Consider the following 12350-nt stretch of genomic DNA (forward strand, 5'->3'; position numbering starts at 1 on the left):
AGAGAGGGAACACAAGCAGGGGGAGTGGGAGAGGGAGAAGCAGGCTTCCCGGCCGAGCAGGAAGCCTGATGCGGGGCTCGATCCCAGAACCCTGGGATCATGACCTGAGCCTAAGGCAGACTGAGCCACCCAGGCGCCCCAAAACTGGGAAACTTTTTAAAGCATAGATTCACCATTACAGGTACTAGGCACTTTTAGACTTGCCATTTTGGAGGATTCTTTGGCATCTAGTACTAGTAAACATATGAGAGCTTTTGTAGAAAGGCTAAGTGGGATGAATTGGCCTTTGAAGCATTCTTTTTCTGTGACTGTGTATCTACCTCTTAAACTTCAAGGTAAGGGGTATTTTTATTATTACTATCTTAGATGTATAAATTCTAGGAAGATGCCTAGCACATCTACATTAGGTTCTTATTTTAGATATCCTTCAATATAGCTGTTAAAATATTTTATTTTGCGCTACCTGAATACTTTTTCTCCTTTCTCATACCTAACAACAGAATTGTTAGAGATTTCGCTCTTAAGTAAGAAAGTAGAACCGTATACTGCTTTCATGACAAAGCATTTGAATTTGCAGGTTTATAAAAGTGCCAGCAAACGAAAAGCCCATATTCTGAAGAACCATCCAGGGGCTGAGCTCCCACCAAGCATTCGCAAACTCCGTCCAGCTGGCCCAGGAGAGCCAGACCCCATGCTGAGCACCCACACCCAGCTCACGGGCACAATAGCTACCCCTCCCGTGTGCTGCCCTCACTGCTCCAAACAGTACAGCAGCAAGGTACGGGAAGGGCTTTGACTGCGTCCGGATCAAGGTCATTGTTTAAGGCATCTCGTAAGAGAAGGTGGCATTTGGCTTCTTCTGAATTGATGCAGGACTGCTGGAGGTGTTTTGTCCAGTTCCGATGGCTGAGGAGCTGTTTCCTGAGGATAGGGATTATAAATCCAGAATGGGAAGAGAATAAGTGGAATTTCCCCAGAGTTAGTGTATCTCACACATAACCGGAGCGCTCAGTTGGTTTCCTTTTCTTTGGTCTGCTGAAGGTCTCATATTGGAATATTTTATGCTCATGCTTTATGAGCTCAGGTTTACAGAAGCACAATGTGGGAACTTACATGATAGATCTTGAAAAGGGGATCATTCTTGGTTGTGGGAGGCGGAGAACTTGTGATTGATCGCTGCAGGTATTGGGGGGGGGCTAGGGGATACTGTGAGTGAGGTGTGCTGACCTTGCCTGACGGCGTGGGGTCACATGTGTATTCAGTTTCTTCTCAGCCTCTTCCTTTGCCTCTTGCAAACTCTGTGCTGCTTTGGGAGGAGCGGGCACACCTTATTTCTTTCAAAGCAAAATCAGAAAGACTTCAGGGATCGTGGCAGGGTTTGTGTTTGAGAAAAATTGCAGATAACTAACTCCAGTAATGATTCTTGGTTTTGCCATACTTTTCCAGACCAAGATGGTACAGCACATTCGAAAGAAGCACCCAGAGTATGCCCAGCTCCCTAACACCTTACATCCACCGCTGACGACAGCTGTGATCAGTGCTGCCCCGGCTGTGTTAACCACAGACAGTGCTACCGGGGAGACCGTGGTGGTAAGTATGTGACTGGTCAGGGCACCTCATCCCCTTCCGTGCCTGTCACAGCTTCCGATACCAAAGCCACGTCTATCTTGCCATATAATTGTCTGCAAAGGTAGCCCATTATCCCTCAGTTTTCTACCAGGGCCTTCTGTGTGTGGTTGGTCTCCTAGTCGATGCTTTCCAAAGCTGTCTGTAGAAGGAGCAGCAAGAAATGTTCAGTGCTGTTCCTGTGCTGCAAGATGGTCAGAACCTGTCGGGTAACGCCATCGGGGCTGACACAGACAGGTGGATACAGACATACGTAATCCTCCAGCATCTTCTCGCCTTTGGATCTCTCCTATCTGAGCTCAGGGCTAATTTGTACAAGCTGTAGTGTTACCAGCTAGTGTGTTTTTTGTGACTTTTCTAGACAACAGACCTCCTAACCCAAGCCATGACAGAGCTGTCCCAGACCTTAACAACTGATTACCGAACGTCGCAGGGGGACTACCAGAGAATTCAGTATATTCCTGTGTCCCAGTCGACATCTGGTCTTCAGCAACCTCAGCACATACAGCTTCAAGTGGTACAGGTGGCTCCGGTACGTGTTTCTCTCCACCTTCAGGAATGCCAGATTGCCCCTAGGCAGTATGGCGGTGGTGGGGGGCGGGGGGGGGGCGGTCAACAAGAGCACCCAGTTCTCAGAGCTAGAGCTGGACCCCATGTCATGTGCTTCCCGTGTAAGGTCTGAGTCTAAGGCATTTGGCAAGCTCTCCTGGCTGTGTAGGGCTCTGGACTTAGCAGTGTAAGAGATTCTCTCAAGAGCCTTCCAGAGGTTTCCGGCTGCCCTGTATGTACACTGTCATCCTGTGCTACCGCGGGGCAGTCCTACGTGAACTCCTTCAGAGCCTCTTCTGAATCCTTGAGGACCAGAGCTGACTACTTGGTGGGGAACCAGTTTGGTACTTGGGCATCGAAAGGGAGGTTGTAAAGAATAATTTTGAGTTTCAAATGTCAGTCAGTACATTATTTGTACAGAGGTGTGACTGTGCTCCTTCTGCCTTCTGTAGCTCATTCTCACCGATGAGGGAGCTAAAAGAAGAAATCCTCCCAGAACTGTTGTTTCATTTAAGTATGCTGAGGAGGTGTATTCAAGGCACAAGTGATCAAACCTATTGCTTTGAAATAATTTGGCCTGAAAATTTAGGAAAATAGGAAAATTTAGGACTAATACCAGAGCGGGAAATAAGGAGTTGCTACTGTTGTTGACTGTTCTTTATCTTGTTTTTCTTATGGGACATTTCTTAACTTCAGGCTTTGGAAGAACCTATGAATCCCTGAAATTGCCTGAAAAGTGTGATGTATATGTACATTATTCTGGAAAAAGGGACTATACTTTAGCCAGATTTTCAGAGATGTCTGGGATACATAAAAAGGTTGGGAACCACTTTTCTAGTGGGTCGGTAGCTGAAAGCAAATTCTCTTCTTTGATCTCTTTTAACCTATCAGGGGTAGGGCGTTACATTTAATTGAAACTTAAGGGAGAAGGACTTTTGATCCCTGAGAGCTTCTCGTTCAGCTTATTACAAGGAGCTATGTTCCCTTTCTCTCCTTCTCTTTCAGAATTAAATAGCATTAGTGGCTTATGTTTTATAAGAGTAACTTTTATTTATTTATTTATAAAAGATTTTATTTATTTATTTGACAGAGAGAGACACAGCGAGAGAGGGAACACAAGCAGGGGGAGTGGGAGAGGGAGAAGCAGGCTTCCCACGGAGCAGGGAGCCTGATGCGGGGCTCGATCCCAGGACCCTGGGATCATGACGTGAGCCGAAGGCAGACGCTTAACGACTGAGCCACCCAGGTGCCCCAAGCGTAACTTTTAAAATGCTCTTCTTTGCTAGTGTTTACCGGCTTGGCTTAGGTGTGGGCTCTCTGGGAGCGAAACCCTGGATGTGAAATTACGTCTACTCTTCTGCTGGGATATTGTTTCAGCTGAACGTTTTCTCTGGAAGGATCTCCCTTCCCCTTAATCAGTATGCTTTTGGTCTTCCTGCCCTCTAGGCCACTTCCCCACACCAGTCTCAGCAGTCCACTGTGGACGTTGGCCAGCTCCACGACCCTCAGACCTACACCCAGCATGCCATCCAGGTGCAGCATATCCAAGTCACAGAGCCCACTTCCTCCACCCCCTCATCATCCCAGGTATGTTCTCCCACTGCTCACGAAAGGCAATACGGTCTTGGGGACCCTGGAACGTTCATCAGAGTGAAGAGGCATTGTCTTCAGACCCAGTCAGCTTGACTATTGAAACGATACCGTTTATTTTTGGGCCTTCATTAAAGATCCTACCTTTGCCTCCAGGTTTTATATTGGCATTATGGACACACTTGCATTAAGTGATGAGCTTCCCCTAAGCAAAAGGAGCCCTGTGATCTTATATCCTAGGGCCAACCTAGGCCTTTGTTTCCTATTCTAAATGGCTGTCTTGATAGCATGCAGTTGCTAAGTTGTTTCTTGAATTTTGGAACAGTGACTTTGTGGCATATTGTTGTGTTTATATCATAGAGGCTGTTATTGAGACAGCATAGCTATATCCATTAAAAAAATATTTATTAAAAATCTTACCCTTTTCATGAAACTTTTCTAGGTCTTGCCCTCAAGGAGCTTGGAGTCTAGTAGGGACATAACAAATATATAGAAGTAAACAGGATATAAAGCGAAGGTATCTGAACCAGAAAGGATACATGTAGGCCCACCTCTGACATTCACAGGTTCCAGAACAAGAGTACAAATGAAAGCCTGCATGCCATGTGTCTGGGTGGTTAAAAGTTTCAAATCAAGCTAACAAACTTAAATAAAATATGTTCTTTGCAACTACATGAATGGAGCTAGACTATTATGCTAAGTGAAGTAAGTCTGTCAGAGATAGACAGATACCATATGATTTCACTCATATGTGGAATTTAAGAATCAAAACAAATGAGCAAAGGGGAAAAAAAAGAGAGAGGGGCAAACCAAGAAACAGACTCTCTCTCATTTTTTTTTTTTTTAAAGATTTTATTTATTTATTTGAGAGAGAGAGAGCAAGCAGGGGCGGAGCAGAGGAAGAGGGAGAAACGGACTCCCCGCTGAGCAGGGAGCCTGACACGGGGCTTGATCTCACCACCCTGAGATCACGACCTGAGCCGAAATCAAGAATCAGACGCTTAACTGACTGAGCCACCCAGGCGCCCCAACTAATTGGAATTTAAGTAAAAACTTTAAAAAATGTATGTTCTATCTTGCTGCTTGACACGTATATTTTCATAATAACAAAATTGAAAAGGATATGCTAAGTAACAATAGCTACTAAATAACATGGTTAGTGCCAATTCGAAATTCCTTGCCTTCCTGCCAAACGTGTGGGTGGCACTGGCAGCTGCTAGGCTGGGGGCGGGAGGAAGGGGGAAAAGGATTTCTCCCTCCCTTGCTGGCTCTGTGCCCTTCGGACTGCTGTGGAAATCCATAGGATAAACATGCACTTTCTCTGCCTTCCTGTTTACTGGGGGGCATCGGGGATGGGAGGCTCTGCTGCTTGCCATCTGACGGCCCCTCCCCTCCTTCTAGTGTGAGGTTCAGCAGCTGTGAGGTTTCTGTCACTTCTCCCAGTCCCAGACAGTCACCTCTGTCCATGAGGGGCCCTTCTTTCCCACCCCCACGGGCATCACACTTTTAGGTTTCTCAAAGGAACCCTAGGCTGGAGGGACTCCTCAGGAGGTGGTGGCACAGGGACGACCTTCCCCAAGACTGCTCCCTGTTTCTTCTCACCCAGCCTCCATCCTGCACCTCACAGGGCTTCTGTGTACCCACATGGACACCCCGACCCACGTGTCTCAGCTTCTTCCACATCCCTGCACAGGTGATCCATCCCACGGCCACCCCCGTGGCCCCCTGTGCCCAAATGCCATTAGAGGAGCCCACATCCAAGAGCTAGGACTCCTGCAAGGTGACGGACTCAGGGAATAGACTTGTGCAGGCCCTGGAAGTGGGTGCAGGGCTGTTGTCATAGGGAATGGGGAACTCTGGTTCCCAAGTGTCACCTAGAAGGGGACACTTACTCCAGGGCCATGGCCTAAGGATGGGTCTTGCCTGGGTCTAAGGATGATGTGGCTGTATTGGTAAGTTATGGGCTTTCAGAAGAGGGAAAGATTCTGTTTCGCAGGGAATCAAGGATGTTTCTATAGAAGTGGTATCTGAATGAGGTCTTGAAGGAGGGGTTTGATTCTGACATGGTAGTTGGGGAACGCATTATGATCTGAATACGGTCTCACTGTGAGTAAAGGCACAGAGGTGGGAAACTGGTATTATTTATGGAAAACTGTTTAGGTTACTAATAGGAAATGATGTTTGGGAGAAAAGTTGGGAAAGTAGTTTGGAGCTGGAATATGGAGGGCTTGAATGGCAAACTATGGAGCTTGGGCTCTATCCTGTGGACAGGAGTAAGCCTCTCCATGATGTCTGCCTGTACACCTGTGTTTATCTCCACTACCTGGGTGGGATTTCCCAGTGTACTCAGTGGAAATTATGATTTCTGGGTTCTACTTCAATTTGTGTTACAGATTCACTCTGTGACATAGGCAAGTTCTTTAGCTTCTCAATTTGTCAAATCTTATGCAATGAAGATAATTAGATTTTCATTCATCTTTCTTTTTTTTTTTTTTAGATTTTATTTATTTGAGAGAGACAGAGATAGTGAGATAGAGAGCACAAGTGGGGAGGAGAGGGAGAAGCAGGCTCCCCACAGAGCAGGGAGCCCGATGCGGGACTCGATCCCAGGACCCTGGGATCATGACCTGAGCTGAAGGCAGACGCTTAACCGATTGAGCCACCCAGGCGCCCCATTTGTCTTTCTAATGAGCTCAGTGAAATTACTTTTTTGGATATTCTTGTAGATAATCCTTTGAAAACGAATTAGGATTTCGATAGTTATGATTCCTTTTCATTGATCCTATTCTTATTTAAAATATTATTATTTTAGCAGCGATACTTCCAGTGTTATAATTCATGTTAGCCAGATTTACTTCCTTCAGTTATTTGTGAGTCTTAACTAAATTGGAAGTGATTAGTTTTCTACTCCCGCCTTGTCTTTCTCTCTAGGTAACTGGGCAGCCCTTGAGCCCTGCCTCCCAGCAGTCCCAGCAAGGGCTCAGCCCCTCGCAGATACAAGGCGGCGCCTCCACACCGGGCCAGGCTCTCCAGCAGCAGCAGGGCTCCTCTGTACAACACACCTACCTACCCAACGCTTGGAACTCCTTCCGTGGCTACTGTAAGGCAGGAACAGGGATGGTGCTGTAGCTCACGGGTGGGGAATCTACACTCAAGGGTCATAATTTCATCAGCTTTAGAATAAATTTTCTGGACTAAAGTATCATTGGCCATTTTCTACACTTCGTAGTGCATGTCCTTGAATGAGTTTCATGACCAAATTCAAGGCAGCGTTCTGATCTCAGAGAGCCACCCATTTCAGAGACATCAGGAACACTGCCAGAGAAAGTGTAGGCGGATGGACTAAGTAGCAGAATAGATGGATCTAGGGTAGGTTGATGGTGGTGAGTCATCTCTTCCATCAACATTTATTGAATACAGTATTTGTATAGGTGGATGTGCTAGACCCTGGCTATACAAAAAATTAATATTGATTCGTATCAGTAACACCACACAGTAACACCATACAGCCAGCTTTCATTAAGCTCTAAGCTCTCACTAGGTGCCAGGAATGATTCTAAACCACATATATACTACATTCAGTATTCACAACAACATATAAGTACAATTGCTATTTGCACTTTATAGATAGGGAAACTCAGACACAGAGTAACTTGCCCAAGGAACACAGCTAGTAACTAGAGGATTGGAACTCAGGCAGTCTGGCTTCAGAGTTTACACTCCAAACCACTCCACTCTGTGGCCTCTCCTTATAAGATAGTCTTTGGCTCAAAGAGATCATTATCTAGTAGAGAGAGAGATATGAGTAGTTGGCTTTCAAAACCCTGAGATTAGTGCTACAGAAGCAGCAAAAGGCTGGTGCTGGAGGTCCTAATAGTGAACAGATTTGGTGGGGATGGCAGCCTTGGATATGAGCTGGAAAGCATGGGGTCTTTATGACTGAAGATCTGGAATAGAGGAAACAACAGCCCTTGATAGTAGCAACTAGGAGCAGTAGGGGCTGAGAAGTTAGGAAGGCCAGTGTTGGTCTTCCTCCTACTACTGATTTCTTTCCTTGAGTCTGTCTCCATTGTCCTTGGCTGTGTTATGTGGATTTGGTATGGAATCAGGCTCAAACTGTACGTTCTTGTTATTTTTACACTCTGTTCTCTTAAATATTGGTGGTCACAATGAAGGCTGAGTCTTGTTTCTAGTCGGGGAAAGACTCCTACTCATGGTAAATACCAGGAGAACCCTGGTCAGTAGACATTTATACTAAGTTTAATTCCTCTGAAAGAAATGTGGCATGATGCAGATCACCATGGGAATAATAGAAAACCTGAAGAAAAGATTCTGGAATTGAAGTTATTAGGGAAAACATTTAAAATACAAAAAATAGAATAGTATAATGAACGCCTTGGTACCCGTTATCCAACTTCAGTTATGAACTCGGGGCCAGTCTTGTCTCATTTGTACCCCCAACATTCTCTTCCAATCCCCCAACTATACAATAATCCATATTATTTCATCCATAAATATTTTTAAAAATATTTTATTTATTTATTTATTTATTTAGAGCATGAGTGGGGCTGGGGAGAGGGGCAGAGAGAGAGAAGCTCAAGCAGATTCCTCACTGAGCGTGGAGCCCAATGCCAGGCTCCATCTCACAACCCTGAGATCATGACCTGTGATGAAATCAAAAGTCAGATGCTTAACCAACTGAGCCACCCAGGTGCCTCCATCCATAAATATATATAGTTTTAAAGATTTATTTATTTATTTGAGGGGGAGGGGCAGGGGGAGAGAGAGGATCTCAAGCAGATTCCCTGCTGAGTGTGGAGCCTGAAGTGGGGTTCCATTTCACGACCCTGAGATCATGACCTGAGCCAAAATCAAGACTCCCACGTTCAACTGACTGAGTCACCTAGGTGCCCACATAAATGTTTTTTAAAACACAACTCTAGGGGCGTCTGGGTGGCTCAGTCGTTAAGCGTCTGCCTTCGGCTCAGGTCATGATCCCAGGGTCCTGGGATCGAGCCCCGCATCGGGCTCCCTGCTCCGTGGGAAGCCTGCTTCTCCCTCTCCCACTCTCCCTGCTTGTGTTCCCTCTCCCACTGTGTCTCTCTCTGTCAAATAAATAAAATCTTTAAAAAAAACAAAACAAAACACAACTCTAGTACTGTCATCAAACCTAAAAATAAATGACACTAATTCTTTGATAACCATCAAATATCCACTGTTCGTATTTCTGTGATTGTCTCATAAATTTTTTTTTAAGATTTTGTTAATTTATTTGACAGAGAGAGAGAGCATAAGCAGGGGAGCAGGCAGAGGGAGAGGGAGAAGCAGGCTCGCTGCTGAGCAGAGAGCCCAATGCGGGGCTCGATCCCAGGACCTGGGATCATGACCTGGGCTGAGGCAGTCACTTAACTGATTGAGCCACCCAGGCGCCCCTCATAAATTTTTTTTATGGTTGGTTTGTTCAAATTGAGTTCCAAATAAGGCTCATGCATTGCAATTGGTTATATATTTTGAGGGTTTTTTTTTAAGATTTTATTTTTTTAAGTAATTGCTACACCCAACGTGGGGCTCAAACCCATGACCCCAAGATCAAGATTCACATGCTCTACCGACCAGGCAGCCTTTGAGGTTTTTTTTTTAAATATGTATTCTCTCTCTTTTTTTTTTTTTAAATTTTTATTTATTTATTTGACAGAGAGAGAGATAGCGAGAGCAGGAACACAAGCAGGGGGAGTGGGAGAGGGAGAAGCAGGCTTCCCGCAGAGCAGGGAGCCCGATGTGGGACTCGATCCCAGGACCCTGGGATCATGACCTGAGCCGAAGGCAGACGCTTAACGACTGAGCCACCCAGGCGCCCGTATTCTCTCTCTTTTAAATTGCAATTTATGTGTTGAAGAAACTGGGTCATTTGTTCTGTAGAATTTCTCACATTTTGAATTTTGCTGTTGTCATCCCTATATTATCACTTAAGATGCTTTCTTCTGTCCCTTTTCTTTCCTGTAGACTGGAGGCTCGATCAAATTCAGGTTCAGTTTTCCCTCCCAAGACACTTCTGGCTGGTGGTGTGTACTTCCATCAGGAGGCACATAATGTTTGGTTGTCTGTCTTTTCCCTTTGCACCACTGTTTCATTAGAGATTGCAAAATTGTCATATTCTGATTCTATCATTCTTTTCTTACTTATCAGCTAGAAAACTTCTTCTTTTTTAAGATTTTATTTTATTTATTTTATTTTATTTATTTATTTATTTTTAAAGATTTTATTTATTTATTTGACAGAGAGAGACACAGCGAGAGAGGGAACACAAGCAGGGGGAGTGGGAGAGAGAGAGAAGCAGGCTTCCCGCGGAGCAGGGAGCCCGATGCGGGGCTCGATCCCAGGACCCTGGGATCATGACCTGAGCCGAAGGCAGACGCTCAACGACTGAGCCACCCAGGCGCCCCTAAGATTTTATTTTTAAGTGATCTCTGCACCCAATGTGGGGCTCAAACTCACAACCCCAAGATCAACAGTCATGCACACCACCGACTGGGCCAGCCAGGTGCCCCTAGAAAACTTCTGTAAAGAAAAAATTTTTACCTTAACTAACAGGTTACTCTGCGGTGCAGTTCGCACAGGAAGGGCAGGATAAATCCTTTAAATATTCAGTTCATCTCTTTTATTTACCAGTTTTCAAAATAATGAGTTCTTTCCTAGTATTATCCCAGGTGACCAATGAGGGGTATGCGTGTGTGTCTTACTATCATTGTATTCTCATGAATTTCAACACAGTAAATATATTTCAAGCCATTGCAGTTGTTACCCTTATTGTTGCTCAGATTATCCCATCATTGGCTAATGAGAGCATCTTCAAATTGGCCCCTGTGTCTTTTCTACGTGACCCTGTAGTCTCTTACAGCATCTTGCATGCTGGTATGATCCCAGCTTATTTTATGATCTAGGCTCATCTTACAATGTTTCCTATATCAGCTCTGGAATCAGACAGAAGCTATTATATAAAGACTATCAACTGGATGCTAGGGTGAACTTTGTTTTTAATTTGCTTTAATAACACTGGTGGTGAAATAAAATTCAAGTTAGATTATGTTGTGATTAGTAGGCAATAGTGGGTACATTTATCAGTGACTCAAATCCGAATATAAAAGTTAAAAATATTGAGCTAACAGGTAAACCTTTGTAACTTATTTCAAGGTTTAAAAAAAATTATTGAATATTTGTCTTACGGATATTCAGAAGCCACATTTGGGGGAGATGCATTGATTATTTCTTTTTTTTTTTTTGCATTGATTATTTCTGATATTTGATAACTCTCTGCTAACTTCCTATGATCATTCTTATCAGAGTATCAAGAAATCATATCATGATAAGATTCTACGGCAAGCAAATCTATGGAAAGTGTCTCAAGAATGTGGCCAATGGTTAGGTATTTGTTTCTACAACTTGTATTAAAATCTGAGACCACTGAAGTATGGCTATTTCCTGTTTTTCAGCATCGGAGATTCAAATGATGACACTTCCCCCAGGTCAGTTTGTGATTACAGACAGTGGTGTGGCCACTCCTGTCACCACTGGCCAAGTAAAGGCAGTTACGCCGGTAAGTGACCTGCTTGGGAGGGCTTTCTTGTCCATCACACTACACCACTCTCCCCTCCCTCTGTTTCCTATTCCTCAGCTTTCCTTATCTGAGTTAGAAGTACCTCCTCTGTATTCCCATAACTCCTTGTGGAGTTATATTATAACCCTTATTATAGTTTATATTAATTACTGGCTTACTGTCAATCTTTTCCCAGCAGACAATGAATTCCTTGAAAGCTGGGTCTTGGTCTTTATCTCTTTATTCTCAGTGCCTTGCACAGGACGCTGGGCTATAGCAAATGGTCAATAAATACCTATGCAGTTAATAACTGTAATGAACCTCCTAGACCCATATACGTACAGATTCGTAATTGATCACCTTTTTATGTGCTTTGTGGAAAGTATTCATGACTATTGGTCTTCAACTGGGTTGGAAGAGAATAATAGAATGAATCTGTTATGGAGCTCTTTTAAGCTATTTTAAACATTCAGTCTCCCCCACTCGTCCCCCCCCCCCGGGAAAAACATTGTCATGAATTATCTTGTTTTATTTAGATTAGGCAGGTCAATGTTGATTTTATCTGCTACCTCTGGTTTTATCGTCACTGGTTTGTTCTGGCCTGCTTCTAAGTAATTAGAAAACAGTATGTAAATTTAAATTAAGAAACATACTCATGAGTGGCTAGGGATATTGGGAGGTTCCCAGGGGAAGACTCTTTCCCAAGAGGTCTCAAAGAGTAGCAGGGTAGTCTGGTGGCCTCAAAACCTGATTTTTTGTGACGCCTGGGTGGCTCAGTCGGTTAAGCATCTGCCTTCAGCTCAGGTCATGATCCCAGGGTTCTGGGATCGAGTCCCACATCAGGCTCCTTACTTAGCAGGGAGCCTGCTTTTCCCTCTGCCTGCCGCTCCCTCTGCTGTGCTCTCTCTCTCTCTGACAAGTAAATTAAAAAAAAAAAAAAAACAACAAAACCCAAAATGAAAACCTGATTTTTTCCCCCCAAAGCATACTG

At 44.3% G+C, this 12350-nt stretch overlaps 1 protein-coding gene across 1 annotated transcript in view; it reads left to right on the forward strand.

Annotated features, from left to right (window-relative positions):
* Positions 1 to 12350, forward strand: part of PRDM10 (PR/SET domain 10) — a 59311-nt gene that overhangs the window by 44926 nt on the left and 2035 nt on the right. Inside the window, exons 16-21 of the mRNA XM_044919784.1 lie at positions 576 to 778; positions 1447 to 1590; positions 1988 to 2158; positions 3622 to 3762; positions 6697 to 6865; positions 11256 to 11359. Of these exons, the coding sequence (XP_044775719.1) occupies positions 576 to 778; positions 1447 to 1590; positions 1988 to 2158; positions 3622 to 3762; positions 6697 to 6865; positions 11256 to 11359 (932 nt within the window). The remainder of the gene's footprint in view (positions 1 to 575; positions 779 to 1446; positions 1591 to 1987; positions 2159 to 3621; positions 3763 to 6696; positions 6866 to 11255; positions 11360 to 12350) is intronic.

The sequence above is a fragment of the Neomonachus schauinslandi genome, chromosome 11 (assembly GCF_002201575.2).
Source record: "Neomonachus schauinslandi chromosome 11, ASM220157v2, whole genome shotgun sequence".
Lineage (NCBI taxonomy): Eukaryota > Metazoa > Chordata > Mammalia > Carnivora > Phocidae > Neomonachus > Neomonachus schauinslandi.